Raw genomic sequence first — 22796 nt, 5'->3', positions numbered from 1 at the left:
TCTGGGTAGCTCTTAGCTCAGTCAAGTTGACACATAAATTAACTATCACAGTCATCTTTTTATTTGCCTCTCAAACTCCTATTAAATCTTCGAGTCACAGATCAAATGGACTCTTCTGTAAACTCTCTACCCAAGCCAATTTAAGTATCCTTGCCTTCCTTCTACGTTTTAAGTATCTTGTACACGTCTCCATTATAGCATTCATCATCCTGCGTGGTAATTTTCTCCCCACTAGACTATAAGATCCTTGAGGGCAGAACAAGTTCCCTTTCCTCCCTGGTCCTAAAACAATGACTGGCACATAGGAGGCCCTCAATGACTTAAGGCTGTATACAGCTTCTCAGAGAAGATTCAAACATTTGCTAGTAAGCCTTAAAATAAGGGAAAATGAGAATGAAATCAAAGGAATTACAATTTTTTTCTGATCAGGTATGGCCTATGTATATTTTTTGTTGTCTGCTGGAAGATTTTAGCATTTTAGGCTTAAATTTCATTTCCTATTTTAGACCATACCCCAGAGCAGAAGTTGTCAGATCTGTTTTGTAAAGGCTGGTATTTCTTAAGTGCTCCATGAAGTTTTTAGTTCAAAATAAATTCAAGGCCTTAGGGAAAATTGAATCTGAGCTCCTGACTTCCCTAGCATTTAAACACCAAAGCATGATCTTGGAGAATTTTCCTGTTTGAATCTTGTCTTTATGATCCAGAACTCTGTTGACCCACAACATTCCACATTTCCTGAAATAACTAATCCTTTAGCTTCTTCTGTTGTCTGCTACCTCTGCTTTGCGTTTCTGTTTTTGCATTTCAGAATGGCTGTCCTTTTATCAGTGGAAGAAGCATTTTCCTTATTGCATCATCTCTCTTCCTGCTAATTTTCATTGTCAATTTTTCTCCATTAGGAAAATAGATACGTAGTTTATAGTTCTCAGCTCAGAGGATATTTAGGATTGGAAAAATGAGATATTGATACTTTTTAGTTAAAATAAAATCGTTAGGATCTTTGTTACACTACCCTATAAGGAATTAGCACTGTTCACTCCAAGCTCCTACACCTGTATTACAAGATATAAAAGACAGAAGAGCAGGCTCACATAGAAACCAACGCTATAGTTATTTGTTGAATGTGCAAATTTCTCTCCCAAATGTGGACATTGGCTTCTTAAGAAGTTTAGTGGACTCTTTTACCAGTGTCTTAAAAAATGACCAGTTTTTATTTTAAATATGCTGGAATAAATAACTTAGTAGACCCATTTGTTAACTATGAAGCTAGGAATAAGAATTATCCTTTCTTGCCATTCCTTTCCCCCCTTCTTTATTCTCTTTTTACTTTAAATGAATGTGAAGAGCAGACTGCTTGATGCGAAAGACCTGGCTATTGGTGCGTGTTAGACAAGACCAAGCCCTTAATGACATCATGGGGCTTGGGATTCTGATCACTTCACAGTACTATGAGCTTTCCTCTGTTATTTGTCCAGACTGCTTGCCCCATGCATTTTTGTCTGTTTGAAACAAAGAGAACTGGGCAAGGAGAAGCACTGATGACACTGATTGAGAGACTGAATGAACAACACAAGTATATATTCTACTGACAGTAGAGATAATTATACAGCCCTAGCATTTGAATAGCTCTTTATAGCTCAAAGTGGTTTTTCACATATGTTATTTAATTTTAGCTTCAAACAAAACCATAAGATAGGTGGGGTAAGGTGTCACCACACTTTACTGAAGAGGAACTAAGCCCCAGAAACTTGCCCACTAGAAAGGTACTCTTTATATTGCTACATGCTCCATCTCAAGAATAGAAAAAGCAAATATTTACATAATAGAGAAGAGCCAAGATTCAAACCCAGGCAAACCCGCTCCAGAGTCTGGGCCCTTAACCACCGTGCTGTACTACCTCTCACGGAGGCAGCATCTTCCTAGACACACAGCACAGGCATCCACACATTTCAGTCTGGAGAGGCTGAGCACCCATGTGGAAACAATACAGAAGCTGCAGTCTCCCAGAAGCACAGAAAAGCCCTTTGTTAGGGTGAAATAAAAATATCCAAGTGATAGGATTCACCCTTCTCCCACCCCTCAGTATTCCTTCTGGCTTCTTCTTATTGCTTTGTACTTCACAAGCCAAGAATCATAAATGTAAGATGAAGGCTGGGAAGGAGAATTAACAGAACAACTGGGAAACCCTTTTTAAAACAAACCTGCTGGTATGTGTCTGGGTAAACATTCTCCCTCCTGTAAAAGGGCAAGGTTCGTACCCTGTGCATCTGAAACAAAGAAGCAGGATAGAGTAGTAGCTAAAATCTTAGGCTCTAGAGCCAGGCTACCAGGGTTCTAGGTCCAACTGTGCAACTTTAAACAACATATGACCTTTCTGTATTTTATTTTTCTGCCCTATAAAGGAGATGATAACAATAGTACTTCACAGGGTTGTCATGGAAATAATATGAGTTAACACATGTAGACCATTTAGAACCTGACCGTAGTAAATGCAGGTTTGCTGTCATTTTGCATAATGAGATAATATTTAAAAGGCCTGACCTGTAATAAATATTAGCTCCCTTGCTTTACATATAGTTTAGATCACTGGAAAAACTCACATTCTTTGAAGAGTATTTGCCTTATGTCAGTTACCTTGGTGCTAGGATAAACAGCTATTTATTACATTTTTTAGGGATTAGCCAGTTTCTTTTTTTAACTCTTGTCCCAGGGCTCTCCTCTATCCCTTCCTAAATGTCATTTTCCTGTTTAACAAATTTGATAACAGTCACCTCTGCCAAATCATTTTACCCATCTTAACTGTTTCATCAACTTCACCCTAGGGACACCTCATTGAAACAGATAGTGTTTCTCTTTTGCTCATGGAACCTGGAGTCACTTAAGCTGTTTTCTCTAATTCATTCTCTTCTCTATACAGTCACAATAAGAAGTCATGTCTCTAGGTTTTAATTCCTCTAATCTCAATTGACATTTTCTAAGTAGTAAACCAGTTTTCTCCACTGGCCTATAAGTTACATATGTGCAGGGATGTTCAAAGCTATATCCCCACTGCCTAGCAAAATGCTAGGAACAAGAGGTACTTTATAAATATTTGTTGAAGAAATCAGTCAATGCTGAAGGAATTAATGATTAATAAAGTATCAAAAGAAGTATCCTACCGCCTCCCCAATTAACTAGAACCTAATTAAGAAATTATCTGAAATTAATCAGAATATGAATTGCCTTGTACTTTTAAAAGAAAAAATTAATTTTAGAGACCTAAACTGGTATCATGGATTTAATTTAATACAGTTATAACAGTTTCCAGACCATACCCTGGAGTAAGCATACATTCATTTCAGTGGCCTAGGCCTTCAATAGCTACATAATATACAATGAGAATAGTTATGAACATGTCAAAAGTGAGTTAGTATCATCATGCCCTTACCACATAGGGTAGGATATTGGCCTTTGAACTTACTCTTCCCACTGCCTCAAATTCTCTTTTTCCTAAATACCAGAACAGCTTGTTCCTTCACTACGTTCCAGTCTCTGTTCAAATTTCACCTTTTCAGAGAGGCATTCCTTGACAATTTTGTTTAATATGAGTCACTTTCTTCTCCTATCATTCTTTATTTCCTTTTCCTACTTTTGAAAAACTTTTAAAACTAGGTTTATTGAAGTATAATTGAACTACAATAAACTGCACATATTTAAAGTGTACAGTATGATGTTTAACAATTAGATACACCTGTGAAACCATCACCACACTCAAGACAATAAATATCCATTACCTCCAAAAGTTTCCTCATGTTCCTTTATAATCCCTTTCACTCCCCTTCTTTCCACCCCCAGGTAGTCACTGATCTATTTTCTGTCAGTATAGATAAGTTTGCATTCTCCAGAATTTTATGTAAATGGAATCATACAGAATCTACACTGTTCTGGAGGGTCTGGTTTCTCTTACTCTGCAAAATTATTTTGACATTTATTCCGTGTGATGAATGCATCAACTATTCGTTCCTTTTTATTGCTGAGTATTATTACACTGTGCTGGTATACTACAATTTGTTTATTCACCTGTTGATGGACTTTAGGCTGTTTCCAGTTGTAGGCTATTAAAAATAAGGCTGCTATAAACATTCGTATTCAAGTCTCTGCACGGCATATGCTTTTATTTATCTTAGGTAAGTACCCAACAGTAGAATAGCTGGGCCATGTAAAAGAGGTATATATGACTTTCTAAGAAGCTATCAAACTATTTCCCAAAGTGGTTGTGCCATTATACATTCCCACCAGCATTGTCTGGGAGTTCCAGCTGATTCACATCATTGTCAACACTTGGTGTGGTCAGCCTTTTTAAATTTTAGACATTCTAGTAAGTGGTATCACATTATGGTTTTCATTATAGGTTTGCACTTTCCTAATGTCTAATGATGCTGAACATCTTTTCACAGGCATATTTGCCATCCATATGTCTTCTCTGGTGAAATCTCTGTTCAGATCTTTTGCCCATTATAAAAATTGGTTTGTTTCCTTATTACTGAGTTTTGAGAGTTCTTTATATATTCTGAATACAAGTCTGTTATCACATGCAATTTGCAAATGTTTTCTTCTAGTCAGCAGTTTGCCTTTTCATTCTTGTAACAGTGTCTTTCAAAGAGCGGAATTAAAAAAAAATTTTTCATGAATCCTAATGATCATTTTTTCTTTTACAATTGTGCTTTTGTTGCCTAACCCAAGTTCAAGATTTTTCCTAAATTAGTTTCCTAAATTTTCTTCTAAAAGTTTTATAGTTTTAGATTTTATATTTGGGCCTATGATTTTTAGCTAATTTTTATATATGGTATGAGATATGACTTGAAATCTATTTTTTCTGCATATGGATCTCTAACTGTTCCAGCATTATTCATTGAAAAGTCTCTCCTTTCTCCATAGAATTACCTTTGTCAAAAATAAATTGATCTTCTATATGATGTCAATTTCTAAACCCTTTATTCTGTTCTATTGATCTGCATGTCTGTATTAAATCAATACACCACTATCTTGATGACCATAGCTTTCTAGTAAGTCTTGGAGTCAAGAATTGACCTTCTCTAACTTTATTATTCTTTTTCAAAGTTATTTTGTTCATTCTTCGTCCTTTGCATTTCTGTATGAATTTTAGGAGAAGCTTGACAATTTCCACCAAAAAAACCAAAAAACCAAAAATTCCTCCTGGGATTCTTTTTAGGTTTACATTGAATCTACAGATAGATTTGGGAAGAACTAACACGTTAACAATTTTGAGTCCTCCGATTCATGAACACAGTATACCTTTCCATTTATTTAGGTCCTATATGATTTCTTTCAGCAATGCTTTGTAATTTTAAGTGTACTAGTCTGGCACATCTTTTGACAGTTCATTCCTTAGAATTTCATGTTTTTGATGCTATTGTAAATTGTGATTTTTTAATTTCAAGTTCTGATTGTTTATTGTTAGTATATAGAAATACAAATAATTTTCGATATTTATCTTGTATTCCTTATATCTTATTGATCTTATATCCTATTGATCTTGCTAATCTCATTTATTCTGTAGCTTTTATGTGAATCTCATGAGATTTTATATACAGATAATCATGTCATATGTGAACATAAACAGTTTTACTTCTTCCTTTCCAACCTGTATGCATTTTATTTATTTTTCGTGATTTATTGTGCTGGCTAGAACCTCCAGTACAATGTTAGATAGAAATGGTGAGAGTGGACATCCTTGCCTTGTTTCCTGAACATAGCAAGAACACATTCAGTCTTTCATGGTTAAGTGTGGTGCTAGCTATAGGTCATTTATCCCAGAGAAATGTAAACTTACTTTCACATAAAAAACTATACAAAAATGTTTATAACAGCTTTATTCATAAGAGCCAAAAACTGGAACCAACTCAGATGTCCTTCAATGGCTGAATCATTAAGCAAGCTATCGTACACCCATCATGGACTAGTCCCCAGCAGTACAGAGGAATGACCTATTGACAAACAGAATAATATGTATGGATTTCAAGGGAATCATGCCAAATGAAAGAAAGCCAATCCCAAAGGTTATATACTGTATGATTCCATTCATATAATATTCTTGAAATGACAAAATGATAGAGATTGGAGAACAGATTAGTAGTTGCGAGAGGTTAAAGAGTGGACAGGGAGAGAGATGGCCATGGCTATGAAAAGATAGCAGAAGGGTTCCTTGTAGTGATACTGTCTTTATCTTGACTGTAGTGATGGTCACACAATCCACACATGTGATAAAATTGCATAGAACTAAACATATACACACACAGACAAATGAGTGCATGTAAACCTGGTGAAATATGAATAATAATGGATTTTATCAATACCAGCTATCTGGTTGTGATATACTACAGTTGTACAAGATGTTACCATTGGGGAAAACTGGGTGAGTCTATACAGAATCTCTTTCTTACTGTGTCTTATAACTGCATGAATATACAATTATCTCAAAATATGAACTTTTAAAAAAGAAAATGAAAAGTTGAGCCTAGAGATAACAGGCAAAGAACCGAATAAAATATCGTGTGGACTATTATGCAGCTATTTAAAAGAACAAATTAGAGCTTATTTACTTGTTATAATTTCATAAAGCTTTGTCAAATGAGGAAAGTAGAGTTCAGAAACGTGTGGTAAGATTCTATTTTTAAGAAACAATATCCAAAAATACCCCTACATATACTTCTCATGCATGTGTGTGTGTGTGTGTGTGTGTATATATATATATATATATATATATATATATGCATATATATTTGTACATAGCTGTGAGGTGTGTGTGTGTGTGTGTGTGTGTGTGATTCAGCAGTGGATAAATACATGTGAAGATACATACTAGTTTGTTAACATGAATTACCTTGATGAGAGAATGGATGATACAGATGGTTTGGAGGGACTCGGGCAAGGAGTAACCAAGAAAAATAGAAAAAGAAAAAAAAATAGAGCACTAAAAATACTAATACATAAAACAATAACAGTGTATTTTAATATGCAATTATGTGTGTGTTTTGTGTTGTTATAAATTTATAGAAAATTTAAGAACTGTTATATTGTTTTTATTATTATTATTCAATAACTGTAAATTATACAGATATAATTTACATATCATTCAGTTCACCCAAAGTGTATAATTCAGTAGTTTGTAGTATATTCAGAGTTGTACAATGATCACCACAGTGAATTTTAAAACTTTTTTATCATCCTAAAAAGAAACACCATATCCATCAACAGTCATTCCCCTTTTACTCCCAATTCCCCATCCCTATAGCAAGGCAACCACTAATCTATTTTGTTTCTATAGATTCGCCTATTATGGATATTTCATATAAATGGAATCATAAAATATATGGTATTTTGTGACTGGCTTCTTTCACTTAGCACGTTTTCAAGGTTTATCCATATCGTAGTATCTATCAGCATTTTACTTCTTTTTATTGCCAAATAATATTCCATTTTATGGATATATTACATGGTATTTCTCCATTCATGGGTAGAGCCTTGACCATGTGCATAGTCATCCAAGGATGATAATGATGATAGCAGAGTCCTCTTTGTATCTTTCCCTAATCTTTCTGTTAAGCTGTCTGCCTCATTTAGTATCACACTCAGGTATTAGCTTTCCCTAATTGCCAGCTGGATGCTCTCTTGTTTTTGACAATTCCCTTATACACAAATTGCTCCAGAGTCTGGTCCAATTGCATTTGGGCAGGAGTAGGTTTTGAGGCCAGTCTTTGAAGTTTGGTCTTACCCCAAGAGGGCATTTCTTAACTATGTCTTTCCCTTGTTCTCTAAACCTATCTGGCTACCATTTAGCTTTAGCTTGTTGTCCTAATGGCTTCTTTTAATCGCTTACCCCAAAATCTCCATTGTTTTTAATAATCACCTTGAGCTTGAACTTCCTCATACTCTATTTCAAATAAAATCAGTTCCTTGAGATAGAGCTGTCTGTATTTAAGGACGCTTTGGCAAAATCTTTGAGCCACTGCTCTGGGCACTGGGCAGGGATGGTAGCCCCTGATCTTCTCATCTCAGCCTGCCTTTCTAGACATGCAACCTCAGCCCTACAAGCAAGCTGGAATGAGGGCAATCAGGGCCTCACTATTCTTGGCCTCCCACAAGTAGGATAGAGCCTCCACTTTGTGAATAGAGGCTGCATGACCTCTCAGCTGTGTTCACCAGGAATTTAACTTCTATAACTTGGAGTTGGAGGGTATTAGAAATGCTGCTGGCCTGCCCCTTTAGATAAGATACCATATCCCTTGGATGGGCTCTGAGGCGAGAGGAGCCCATCCTCTTGGGCACACCCACCCAGAGTGGAGCTTCTTTCAAACTGAGCTAGGGAAGGAAGGGTGGGAGGGCACAGGTCATGGCTCAAGTGCCATAGACGCTCTATGTTCTTACCAAGTTTTAGTAGATTTTCTTGAATAAATCTTTCTTCATCCTCTGTATGTTCTTAGGACAATTTCCAGAGACTTTAAATGGTGGTTTTGTTTTGGTTTTTTATCCAATTTTTTCCAGTTATGTTTGTTTGGCTGGGGAGAAGGTCCATGGAGCTCCTCACCTTGCCATTCTGGAAGTGGAACCCCCAGAATTATTTTTTAAAAGACTATGCAAAAGAAATTCCTGGTTTCATCACATACACTGAACTTCGGTTTCCTTACCTGTAAGTGGGGCTAATAATCCACACCACAGTGCCTGGAACACAGTAGCCCTGAGCAACAACTGTTAGCTCTTCTTTCCCTCCTCTTAGCTTCCTTTTGGAACTTAAAGAAGTTCTAGTTGAATAAAGAGACCTGCCCAATAATGTGATGTCATGCTTAAGAATTTTAAGACTCCAAGAAAGTATTGCAAGTAAAGTAAGAAATGTATGTAAACACTATTTAAAAAGTGATCTTCAGACCCAAACAAGGGTTCTTTCAGTGGTTTGGCTCATGAGAAAATACTTTAACAGAACCAGAAACAGCATGATTCAAGGTCTCATTCTTCTTCCTTCCTCTCCCTCACCACCTCCTCCTACCCCAGTTTCTCCCAATTCACTTCCCCGCTGCATTAAAACCTTTCACCAACGTATGAGAATTACTGAGTTGAAACTGAATGATTGAATAGTTAAAAGAATAAAATTCAGTCAGTCTATATAAAGATTTGTAAAGTGATTAGTAACCAGTATTCTCTCTGAGCTGTTTCTGTACAGCAGCCTGAAACTTGAAATAAGGTCTCTCTCTCTCTCTCTCTCTCATACTCTCATTCTCACTCTCACTCTCTCTCTCCTTCTCTCTCTCTTTCTCTTAAGAAATGAAAATCTCACGAAAGCCATTTCCAATGTCATGTGTTCATTCATTTAACAAAGGCAATTTAATGCCTAGAATGTGTGTAGCACTCTTCTAGGTACTTGGTCCCTGGTTTGCATCTTAGGAGATGAGGTGAGATTTGAGGAGCTGGCCAATCAGCATATGCTTTACCAAACCAAAAAATTATTGTCATGTTTGCTCGATCTTTGTGTAGCTTATCCACCTACTCATAGCTTAAAATGATGAGGAGGAACAATGTGGATGTGACCCTAGGAGAGGCTGTAATTGGCGCCTACCTTTAACTCCACCGTGTACCAGCTTTAGAGCTGGCCAAGGACAAATAGTGTCTTGCTATCAACTTCTCATATAGGTAATATTGAGCAACCTGAATTCCTTAAAACAGATTCCTAAACTGCTACAAACTTTTTGACCTTCTTAAGAGATCTAGAACCCAATCGTTTCTATTTAAAAACCTAGGTATCTTCTTTAAATAAAAAATTCAGAGACTTGGGATAGACTTTAAAAAATTTTAATCTGAAACTAGGAAGATTTTATATAGTTTGGATTGTGAAATGAAAATTGCATTATTTGATTTAGCAGGTACATAAAGAATCCTTACTACTTTTAATATTAGCAAGACATATTCCTACATCCAAAAAATACATCTTGTACACAAATAACTATAATGTTAGACAAAAAATATTTGTTATAATAGATGGTCTGTAAATGCCACTTAAAACATTCCTGTTAGGGGAACTAGAAAGGGTTTCATAAAGGAAATATCATCTGATCCAAAGCCAAAGAAGAGGCATAAATGTGGGGACATAATAAAAGAAACCCAAGTATGTTACAGGCTGCCATTAAAGACAAGCCAGTGATCCCACGTGCTTGGAGCACTGGGGGAACAGAAATAAAATTAGAGGATTTGTAGAAATCATGAAGACCCCAAAATGTCATCAAAGGAGTTGGGAGTTTATTTTGAAGCCAATTGAAGCCATGCCAGAGTTTTTAAATAAGGAGTGATAATCAAAACTGTCTTAAAGAGATTATTGCGACATCCACGTATAAACTAGATTTTAAAAAATCAGAGGTAAGAAGACGAACACAGAGGCCGTAGTTGTATTACACCAGGTGGGCCTGAACTAAGAGAGCAAAATCACACTAGATGTCAGTTCCATAAATATGAAAGAGGAATTCGAATCAAGGAAATGGATGCAAGAGATACTACGATGAGGGATGAGTGGAACTTGGGAACTGATGTCAGCGGCGAGAGGGGGAGTGCAAGATGTTTTGCAGTTTAACGTCTGTGTGCTAGGGAGGTTGACAATGTTCTTCAAAAGAGAAAGGAAACAAAGAAAGATAAGATTTTGGGAAAGAAGGAAAGTCATGTTTCATTTAGTCAATAAATATTTGCTGAGCACTTACTATGTGCCAGGACTGTTCTGGGGGGATGAGAGTTATCTTTAATTTTTAAAACACTTTATGTGTTAAAGGCAGTGTTCCCAGTCTGTGTGACTCCAAAGGCAGAGCTGGATTGAGTGAGTAGGAGTCAGCCAGGAAGTAAAATACCTTTCTAATAAATGGAGGCTTCTTGATAAGTAGTAAGAGCTCTGTTACAGGCAGTATTCAAGCCTAAATTGGATGATATTCTTCCAGGAACACTGTGACAAGGGATTCCTGCATTAAGAGAGAGGGTAGACTAACCTCTCTGCAAGTTCTCTCTCAATCTTAAGTAAGAGTCTATTCGTTCCATGATCTATTCCTATGGGTTCTATTATTAATCTCTGGTTTCTCTCAATTATTAAATAAATTAGTCTGTCTGCCATTCAGTAAAACTCACACATTTACATCTGCTATTCTTAAATTATTTTTGGTTAGGGCTCTTCTTCTTTATTAAAAAATTCTACCTAGTAATGTTACCTCTGTAGCTAATTTAGAATGTCAACCCTGGTAGACTGGGTTATAAATATCAGAGAGGAAAAGGATTTCTTGTGCCTAATAATATTTTTGTTTGGAAGAAGCCTCGCAAACGAGAAATGAATTATCTTGACTTCAAGATTGCGATGCAGTTTCTGTATTTTGCAGCAATTCAAGAAGAAAAAAAAAAAAACCTCAGAGTGGTTCATTTTGATACAGCAAGGTAAAGAAAGAGAATAATTGTTCTCCAAACACTGTAAAGCTTTAGATCAGAAACATTTATCTGTGCTGCATTTAGAAAAAAAGAAAGGGAAGGGAAGGAAAGAAGAGCAAAAAGGGAACCTGTCAGGAGCTCCCCTATAAGCTATAGTTAAAGCTTTGCATTTCCTGGTGTTTCTTTTGAAACGTAAAATTCCACAACAAATAGCTCTGTAACGTGTAACCCGTATGAAGATTCAATTCAGATTTAAGCACTTTGGTTTGCTTTTGAATCTTGCTATTTTCTGCATTTGTTTTGACTGCTCTCATCATTCAAGATTGACGGTTGGATGGGTGTGTAGGAGGAAGCAGCAGCAGCAGGCTTACAGCTTGCAGACAAAAAAAATCTGCCTTATCTGATGGCTATTATTGAAAATGCGAGGTGTAGCCTGGGCTGGGTAATGAAGGGGAGCGAGCGAGGGGGAGCAAGGAGCATGGAGCTGCATACTGATGAGTGTAGGAGTACTTGATAAAAAGAATTCTGGCTGCTGGCCGTGCACTGCTCATTGTGGAGTACTCCAACAATCACACAGAACGCAGACCAGCCCAAGCCGACAGCTTGATATGCCTTCTTCTGCTGCCTGGTTTTGGGGGCTGTGTGACGTGCTGGTCGGTAGTAAAGATTAATATGTAAGAAATGTGGAGCTAGGATCAAGTCATACTCCACAGCCTGCCTGGCAAACTATGTTTTACTTCTGACTTTGCTCTCTCGCTGAGAACATTAATCTGTCAAGCTGGCGGGCTCCTTTGATAGCAACTTTCCCAGGAGCATGATGTGGCAATGCCACCTCTCAGCCCAGGACTACCGCTATTACCCCGTGGACGGCTACTCCCTGCTTAAACGCTTCCCTCTTCATCCTCTTACAGGACCCAGATGCCCTGTCCAAACAGTGGGACAATGGTTGGAAAGCATTGGGCTACCTCAGTACGAGAACCACCTGATGGCTAATGGATTTGACAATGTGCAGTTTATGGTAAGATGCTCTCTGTGGCCACGGAGCTGCCTTTTGTCTGTCTTTGCTTCTTATGTGTCTTACACGGCTCAGAGGCAGCCTGATTTGCACCAAAACCGGTCAATTTTATATACGTAACCGCATTAGAAAATCGGATGCCCTTAGGACTGAACTTACTGTGTAACATATAGGCACTTGCTGAGAAATGAGATCTATGTGCATCCGTATACATGTGTATTATATGAATGAACCGGTGAGAGTACTATTTATAGGCAGTGAAAGAAGATTAACATTTATATTCTCCCTGTCATTCTTTGTGTGATTTTTATAGATTTGTAATCTCAGAATACCCAGTTAGGTTATAGAACTCTTCAGTTAATTCTAGATTCCTAACACATATTATTTCATTTGCGCATCAGCGTTTAGTAACTAATTAGACAATTTGTTCTGTTTACGGTGTGCAGGTCATTTTTTTTCCTGGTAATTGTTCAATAAGCAGTTTAAATTGTGTGGATGACCTTTAGTTCGTTAGCAAACTGATTCAAATGTTCTATTATAGACAGCTTTCACTTACTTCACATGCTGATTGAAGAGCAATGAGGTATTGTTTATTACTTTATGTAGAAAACAAGCACTTCCATCAATTAACTGTCAATATCTAGAAAGAGAGGCTGATGGACTAAGTACATTCATGTACTTCTGAATACTGGTCTGCCTGCAATCTAAACCTGATATGTGCAAACTTCCCACTGCGACGAATATAGGTGAGAAAGGAGGATGGGGAAACGTGCAGACCCATAATACAGCTTTCTGATCATTCACATACCTCCCCCAGTGCTCATCAGTTTCCCTTGTTAAGCTACGTCACAGTCCTTATTAGCTTTCTTTGCTTTTAAGGTCCCATCACACATATTACTGATCCCTAAATTTAGACAGAGCTACATAACATAGGCATGTAGCACAAAATGGCTTGCAGAAACAATCAATAGCTATGTCTAAATAAAATGCTGGGGCTGACACCTGAAGCCTATTTGTAACGAAATTGATAACACAGTACTGAGAGCTAGGCATGTCTTTTTATTTCCATTAGAGATTATTTTCTCCAAGCTTGACTTGACTATTGTAGATTTGAAAATTATTCAGACTGTTAAACTTCTGCTGCTTCTCCAAAAATGTGTGCCCCATGAGTTTTTCCTTTTAAAGCTGCATAAATGTAGTAAGACATATGAGCTCTATGTAACTGTATCCATAGAACTCTTTATGAAGCTGTTTTTATAATGAGACCTGCAGCTACTGTTATTTTTCTCATGTTTAAGAATACTGTCACAGATTAGACAGATATTGTGGGTATTAAAATAGGGGAAAAGTGAAATTGCTTCAATTACTATAAGAGTCTTAGGACAGACTGAGCAGAATTAGGACAGACTTAGGACACTAAACAGGTGACACTAAGAATTAGAGGAACCGTCGAGTAGAATGAAAGTCTTCTCATTGTCGTTATATTTACTGCGCATTTGGATAAGTCTTTATTCTTTCTCCTTATCTCTACTTGAAATAAGACTCTCTCATTCCCACTTCTCCAACCTGTGTCCAAATTTATTCTGGTCCCATGAGAAGTTAGGTAGGTCTTTGGATTCTCTGGATTGTCTGCTTGGAAAATTTTAATTCAGCATAACTTTCCTCTGAATGTTAAACAGTTTTGAGTAAATATAATCCCTTTTTGAAAGCCCAATGCAAAGGTTAACCAAACATGTTTCCAATAAGCATTTGGAGATCGGAAAAAACATTCATGAATGAAATATGTATAAGCACTCCAAAATGTATCCAGGAGGCAAAAAATCCTGGACGTATGTGACAAAACCAAGGTCTGATCTTCTCCATAGATTGTTGTCTTTATTTTTAAAATTCCAATTATTGTATATAATTTTTCAGAAATTAAGAAAACATGGTTAATTCAGAATAATCAAATACTTTCTACATGAAACAGAATTAACTTTAAAAATTTGAGTTATCATTCAGAGGAGTTAATTATGAAAATGAAGCAAATCATAAAAGTGTTACCAATCATCGCTTTACATGCTGCTGTACACCACTTATTTGCTGCTTGTATCATAAAAAAATCAATTTCTATTCTATAAAAATTATTTATTGATCTCCATAATCTAATTTAATTATGAACTTAGTTAAAGTACACTAATATGATCAGCCAACTTTAAGAAATAGATTTCATTAATGGTGAAAATAATCTGTTGGACTTGCTTAATCTGCACTCAGTATCATATTCTAGCTTTTGTTTTTCTTGAAGCACATTCTGACCTGCATTTATTCATCCTGTTGCCTAAGCAACAAGCACCACACTCCTATTAACTATGATGTAGTGCAGGTCTTATTCGCTTTTTAGAACAAGACAGTAGAGACATCAAAAGGATATAATTAATGTTGGTTGAAATATCATAGTACATCCATGCATTGATATATTTTATTTAGGAAACATTCTCAAGAGTTAATTTTTCATTTAATCAATATTCCATTCATGAATATGAGTTTCAAAGGGTTCACATAAGTAACTTTCAAAGTATTTACTGAAAGCTTTACAAATTTTTTTTGTTAACTCTGTTCTATGTACTCTTACACGTAAACACAATATATGGATGATTTATCCACATGGCTATGATTAACTTTAATAAAGATTTCTTACATCAATTTCTAGGCATGGTTAGAAAAGAAGGACCCCCATTTATTTTAAAATATTTATCAATCATTGCTTCTCCTTTGGGCTCTTAACACTTATTCTTGATTTTATTGATGTGTCAATTTTTTAAAAATATCTGAAAGTCAGAATTCCAAACTTTTCTTTATGTAACTGGTCGTGGTTTGCAGAATAGTTTTGTACACAGTATTGACATTTATGTAGCCTTAAAAATGTAAAACAAATGGAAATTGGTACAAAGGACAGCTACAAAAGTACATCTGGTCACCTAAGACTTTGGGAAAGTCAGATCTATGTTGCAATCAAAAGTCTGAAACTTCAACACAGAAACCCTTTGTCTAAAGACTTATCCAGGCCCCACTCTACCTGTTCATTCCCTCTGATGTCATATATCATCAGCTCCCGTCTAGTTAGGCATGTCTACCTTCTACTCACTAACCTCTGGGAACGCCACCATGGTCCTCTGACATCCCACCTGTTTTCCCCAACTTTGCCACATATAGAATGTGTCTGTTTCAACATTACCTTTTTTCTTTTCACTAAGGAGTTTAAGTATGAAGTGATTATTGTACAAAATGCCCATGATGATTTGCTTTCTTATTATATATGTTTCGATCATCATGTCTTTTCCTAGTCTGATGACTGCTTCCTAAAATTTGTCTCAAACTATTAATATCTATTCTTGTCTTGATCTGCTCATTTGTACTCTCCCTCAACCCTCACAGCTATTTCCTTTCCTTCCCCTCTGTCTTTTATCCTCTAAGATCTAACTCCGTTTCTACCCAGTTTGTATAGCTTTTCTTAAGGACTCCAGTCCTTAGCAGCCTCTCTTTTCTCTGATCTCATATAGTGGTTGTATTTGGCATGAAAAATAACATTTGGCATGCCATGATTCACTCTCTAGAATTAGGAGTTAAGTTTTCACTTGTATATATCTTGTCTCCCCAACTAGACTGGAAGCACTTCAAGTCCAAGTTCTGTGTATTCAATTTCCTTGCCTTTCTCACACTCCTAGCATAATGTTGTGTACGTAGAAATCTCCCCATAAAAACCGGATGTACAGCAGATTATTGTAGACGAACCTCTGGCCTCATTTTTAAACTGGAAGCCTTGTTTTGCCAGTGGGAACGTAGAGCATTAGTACCCTTCTTTCATTCATGCAACAAACACTCCTTAAACATTTTCAATATGCTAAGGACAGTGTTAATTACTAGGGATATAACAGTAAACAATATATCGTCTTTGACCTCAAGCAGGTTACAGTATTGCTCTCAGACATATCATATTATTTACATACACAATGCATACACATTCCTTCATATGCTCACACACACACGTGTATACACACACTACATCATGGGGATCTTGCCCCTCATCCTACTGTATAATCACCATCCTTCAGCATATTACTTACCAGCAATTGTTTTTTCAGAAGCAAATTACAGTAGGCAATGGAAGAGGTAAAATCTATCATGGCACGGAGCAATGGAAAATAAAGATACCAATAACATCAAAACACTGGCAGTGTTATGGTAGATTTGTAGTCCAAAGACTGTATTAAGAAGTGTATGTTACTTGGAAAACTGACCCATAGCCTCACCATGTTCTAGCTAACAGTCATATTTGTAAACTCTAATCAAAAGGGGGGAAGAATGAAATTATACCAACTTATTTTTTTTAGCATCTCCTGCATTTTCTAGCAATTGCCGTCTAGGTCGACTTGGGGTGCTTTAACCACTGTTAAAATGTTCAAAATGTGCACAGAGTAAGATATAAAAATAATACCTGGAGCTCTACTTGAATTAGCATTTTTGTACACTTGGGTAGGTAGTATTCATAAAGAACTTAGTGAAGGTCAAAGTGAGTACTGCCTATTAGACATTGAAGTGGAGTCACAGAGCTCTAGGAAGTCATCCATTTGAACCAAAGATTTGAACAAGATTGATCTTTTAGTATTTAATTGAAACTTTTTTCATTTTTGTGGTACATTTTACATGCTAATAGACTTACTTCTTTTCTCCTCTTATAAATAACTTTTCTGTAATAAGAGCCCCATTTGCAATTGACCTGATAAAAATGACCTTTTGAGTATCTTAGCAGCATATCATGATCCAAGTAGGAAGTTAAACTTGTGAAGCAGAAAAATAAATTGTCCCTAAAGGGTAAGACTAATAACCCCCATGATGTTTTCTTGTTTCAAATATTGTTTAAGAAAATGTTATAAAATTACTGAGATTTAGAGGCATAAGAGAAATATACCTGTCACACTCCCTACGCCTTCCTTCTGAAACAGGCTAGGCTCTGAGTTGAGTAGGTGGCTTTATATTGAAAGTGCAGCTATAATTTTCTAAACTCATTTAGGCCAGTAGTTACACACCCACTTTTGAAAAAAAAAATCTTTTTTTTTCAACAACTGGCATTTAAAATCTGTTGGTAACCAACAGTCAAAGCCAGGAGGGAGTCATTCTTTATCTAGACAACAGCTTAATTACAAGTGTAACAGGCAACAGCCTCACAGTGGCGTGAGAGACAACTGAAGTAAGACTTCTCGCGTCCACTGTCTCACTTCTGTATGATTCGGTTTACTCACCTGTAAAATCAATGTAATGAGAGGTCCAGGAGAGATGTTCTTTGGACTTGTTATTTAATATTTTGAGCTCTTTAAAAATGCAGGGTACGATACTGGTGCTGGCAGAGCTATTAATTGTTCTTGTAGCTCTCATTAGCCTTGGAAGATTGCTTGTGCGGCAGAAAACTCAGAAATGAGGGCATGTGCAGGCATGGCCATCTGAGAAGGATGAATGGCCTTCAGAAAAAACAGTAGCCACAATTCTAATCTGGTGACACGAAGGACAAAAGAGCCTTTTCTTCCACCTGCAAGTTACTCTGATTACATATTTAAGCATTAAATTATGCTGCCCCATTTTCTAATAATTCAGTACTATAGCTACCATCCCTAACTAATGCTCACATGAAATGGCCTTTAATTTAGTCATGTACCATATTTGCATAATTTGATATCCAGTATTGAATCAAATGACCAGATCTCTGGGATGAGGAATTTACTTCGTGAATTTAAAAACTTGCTAAAACTGCTGAATTACAGACTAATTTTAAGAAATCCAGCCACAATCATTTTTCATTGCTTGAGAAATGGACAGATTTCTCAAACAGTGGCAATGACCTCTGTTGTCTCATTTCCAGTCACGTCCTTTACTTCTGTAACCCAGCCTGCGTCCCAGCCCTTCCACTCAGTTTGTTCTCTTTTAAGTCAGCTGTGACCTGTTTCTTGATAAATTACCACCCCCACCCCTTTCTCTTCTCACTTCATTTCTCTTTGGCCTCTTTCAATGTCTGATTCTCACTGTCTGCTCCCTATTGGTATTTATTCCCTCACTGAAGTTTGTTTGGGTTCTGTGACGTTACACTGACCTTTCCAGTCACTCCTGTTCCCCTTCCTCCTCCTGCCTCTAAAGGTGGGTGGTGCTCAACTTGTCCATCCATCGGGGAGATCATTGGTTCTCATAGATCCGTAGCTGCCCCTACTCTTCACCTCTTTCTACCTGGCATCCAATACCGTCTAGCTACTCAGTAAACATTTCCATATACATGTATGTGTACCACACATTTAGCACAGACCTTGCATAGAATAAATGTCCAACAAGTGTTAAATGTTACTGCGGAGTGATTACTCCAAGGTGATCTTTCTAAAGCACACATTTGCTCTAGCACTACTCTGCTTAAAATCTTTCAATGACTCTCAGTTCCCTAAGGGACATTATATTTACACAATTCTTAATATGGCTTTCATATTCAGGAAATGACCTTTCTGACCTTCCTGACCCAACTTATTGTCCAGCCTCATCTGTTATCATTTCCTCTCTTTACTGTTGTCTAGAACTGCTTTTTTCTTTCATTGCCTGGCCTTTGCACATGCTGTCGTCTCTGCTGAGAATGATCTTCCTTCCCCTCTTAATTCCTTTTACCCTTTAGTTCTTAGCCTAGTTGTCACTTCTTTTAACTGTCACTTCTTCCCTGACCTTCCACGTATGGGTTAGGAGCCCTTCTTCCCCACCTTGCTGCACCATATCACCAGTTTACTTGTCCAGCTACCCCACCACCTCCGCCCCACACAAACACTAGAACAGGACTCAGCAAACTTGTTTCTATAAAGGGCCGGATAGTAAATATTTTAGGTTTTGAAAGACATATGGTCTCTGTTTCAACTATTCAACACTTCTATTGTATCATGAAAGTGACCGTAGACAATACACAAATAAATGGGTGTGTTCAAATATAACTTTATTTACAAAAAAACAGGAAGATCTAGTCAATAGGCCATCATTTGCTGCTACCTTGCACTTGACTTAGAAATATGATTTGAGAGTTAGAAATATGCTTTGATCCTCTATATCTCCAGGTACAACCCCTGGCTTACACATGTAGACACAGTAAATGTTTAATGAAAGGAGGAAGGATGAAGGAAAGGAAGAAAGGAGAAAGTGAGGAAGGAATCAGGCACGCGGCTCCAGCAAGGTCCCTGAAAGCCTGTTTGGTTTACAGAGAACCCAGCCAATAGCTGAGGAAATTCAGAGCAAGATCCAGCCTTCAGGAGTCTGACAAGAGCAAAGAGGGTGTTTTTGCTCTTATCAGTCAGACTGGAGTATATTTTCAGCAAGGGAACAGTACAGGCATAGGAACTAGAAGAACACAGCTGCAGAGGAAGCCTGTTATTCCCTCTGTTTGGAATTCCTTTCTCTTCCTTCTTCACCTCACTGTGCAGCATTGTTCGTGATTGAGCTTAAGCGTCACTTCCTCCAGGAAGTATTCCCTAATGCCATTCTGTCATCTGGCTTACATGACTGCCCCTTCTCTGTGCACTCCTGGCATCCTTTTCTTAGCCTAAGGTAGGCCTTATTATATTTCATTGCAATTATGTTATCTGTTCAGATGTCTGCCTTCCACCCTAGAAAGTGAGATCCTTAGAGACAGAGAGTGGGTCTTATTTATCTTTGTATTCCTAAAGCCTGGTGTAAAGTAGCTTCTCAATAAATATTGATCGGATGGCATTGTTAAGTCTTATTTAGTTTCATGTAAATTATCCCATGTAATTCTCACCATATCCCTATCAGTAAGTATTAGTACCCCCATACTAATAACGAAGATAATGAGACTCAAAAAGTTTTTAAAATTCCCCAGCAGCACCTAGATTTTAAAACTAAACTGCTTTGACTTAGAAGTTCCCACTCAATTCACTAAAACCACACTGTTGCATCATTCCTCCCTTCGTTCACTCAGCAAATGTCTATAGAGCCCCTGTTAGATTGCAGACACTGAACAGGATACGGGCCCTGCCCTCCAAGCCCTCCTGGTTTGTCGTACTTCTGGTCCTCTGAGGGACCTCTTTATCTTACTTCTCCTTACTTTTCTACCTCCTCCGCACGACTTCTCAAGAGGATCTCTGTTTTTCCAAGACCAGAACTCTCACTGCCAAATACATACCTTCATGTTTTGTGTGATTTCCCTCCTACCTAACATAGCCTATCTCCTCCTGATTCCCTGTTCAAGAAAGACTCATTCCCTAAGACCCTGGTCTTTCTCCTCGCTCTGTGGAGACTTCCTCTACTGATCTGGACCCTGCCCAGCCCTTCAGCTTCACCTTTCACCCCTTTTAAACTCTGGGTGTGTTGAATTATTATAGTCTTACAATTGTGCCTCACTTGCTCACAAATCCATGTCTTTGCACACACCATTCTCTGCCCAGAACAATACCTTCTTGCACTCATTTTTAGCCTGGGTAACTCTTATTTCAAAATGTGGCTCAGGGTTTCCTTCCTTAAAGGGGACCCTTTAAGACAAATTATTTGGTATTGCTCAAGTATTCTTCAGTGGCCTCTCATGGCACCCTGCTTATCATCCAGGGCTGAATTATCTGCTTCTTTACCTAACTTCTTCCCCTGAGAGAAAAAACAGTGTCTGGTTCAGTGTTACTTTCCCAGTCACTGGCACATAATTGGTCCTTGTATGAATTTGCTGGGGCTGCCGTAATACAGCACCACAAACTGGATAGCATAAGCTACAGGAATATACTGTCTCACAGTTCCTGAGGCTGGAAGTCTGAGATGTCAGCACATGTCAGCAGGGTTGGGTTGAGAGCTCTGAGAGGAGCATCTGTTCTATGCCTCTCTCCTTGGCTTGGAGATGCCTGTCTTCTCCCCATATTTTCATGTTGTCTTCCCTCTGTGTGTGTCTGTGTCCAAATTTCCTCTTCTTATAAGGACACCAGTCATACTGCATTCGGGTCCACCCTAATGACCTAACTTTAACTAGACTATCTCTGCAAAAACCCTGTCTTCAGATAAAGTCACATTCTGATGTACTGGGAGGTTAAGACTTCAATGTATGAATTTGAGGGAAGGACACAATCTAACCCGTAGCAGTCCTCAATAAGAATGTGTGCATATGCATCCTCCGTTCATTATCCCTCACATTGCCAGGCACAGCCCATAATGGTTATTCAGTAGATATTTGCTTAATTGAATCAAAGTCAATCTACTTGAGGTTTACATGAAATTTAAAATGTGTAAAGGATCTGGTATTACTCTTTCATCAATGATAAATGCAATCTTCCTGATAGCTTATAGTTTTGCATGTATGGATAATCATATACATGGTCACACTTCTAGTTAATAGGAGAACTAGCAAGGCCAGAACCAAGATATTCCTACCTCTCTAGCCATGCACTCTTTCCATTTTACTTTGCAGCCTCTGTTGACCCCTAAATAAATCACATCTACAAGAAATATTCATTTGTTTGCCATCCTTATAGTTGATATCTATCTGATAGAGACACCCCAAAGGAATAGATGATTAAATAAGTAGTATTTTATAGGAAGGAAAGAAAATTTAACCAATTTAATATTACAACTACTATTTATCAAGAACTTGTTATATACTTTTTTCCATATATTGTATTTCCCTCTCCCACAAATGTTATAAAGTATATAGTGTTATTCCAGTTTTACAAATGACAAAAGTTAGTTATTGAGAGATTAAATATCTGGCCCAAAGCACTCATGGTTCAAACCCAGGTCAATTTGAGTCCAAAGGGAAAACATTTTCAGTAAGAGTTGCTCGGGCAACATATGTGGGCGAACTCAGAAAATATGGGTTCGGGAGAAACAAAAGTAGCATAAGCACTTTTTGTTCTTGGGGGGGGAAATGATGATTCAGAGGAGAACCAAGAAGAGAGGTAAGAGAGAAGAAAAACCTTGCCTCACGCAAAGAATAGGCAGTCTAGACTAAGGAAACTTACCGCTACACACAGGGTCATAAAAATAAAGGTATACCTCCAGGTCAAGTCTGTCCTCAGACCATGAGACCTTCTGAGTGGCAGTCATTCCATGCATGCAAGAGACACTGCATTAAACAGGAGCAATGTTCATGGAAGATATGTTTTGCCCTTGAGTATAATCCTTTCTAAGGTGTAATGAGTATGATTATAAATGGCTACAAATTCTTATCCACAAGAAGACTCAAGCTGGAGAGACATAGTAACAACATCTTACAGGTCATTGCTCACATGTCCCCGACTTCCTACTCCGATCTGTGTGTACCATACACATCGTAGACGTTGGGAACTAT

At 37.5% G+C, this 22796-nt stretch overlaps 1 protein-coding gene across 9 annotated transcripts in view; it reads left to right on the top strand.

Annotated features, from left to right (window-relative positions):
* ANKS1B (ankyrin repeat and sterile alpha motif domain containing 1B) overlaps window positions 1–22796 on the top strand; it is a 1152360-nt gene that overhangs the window by 723647 nt on the left and 405917 nt on the right. For 8 of the 9 annotated variants that reach the window (XM_060025438.1, XM_060025440.1, XM_060025439.1 and 5 more), the window contains one exon: window positions 12357–12463. In XM_060025438.1, the coding sequence (XP_059881421.1) occupies window positions 12357–12463 (107 nt within the window). Of the gene's footprint in view, window positions 1–12014; window positions 12464–22796 lie in introns of those variants that run through there. The other variant, XM_060025444.1, reaches the window with a different exon arrangement.

This window comes from Delphinus delphis, chromosome 11 (genome assembly GCF_949987515.2).
Source record: "Delphinus delphis chromosome 11, mDelDel1.2, whole genome shotgun sequence".
Taxonomy (NCBI): domain Eukaryota; kingdom Metazoa; phylum Chordata; class Mammalia; order Artiodactyla; family Delphinidae; genus Delphinus; species Delphinus delphis.
This window is presented reverse-complemented; position numbering and strand designations above follow the sequence as displayed.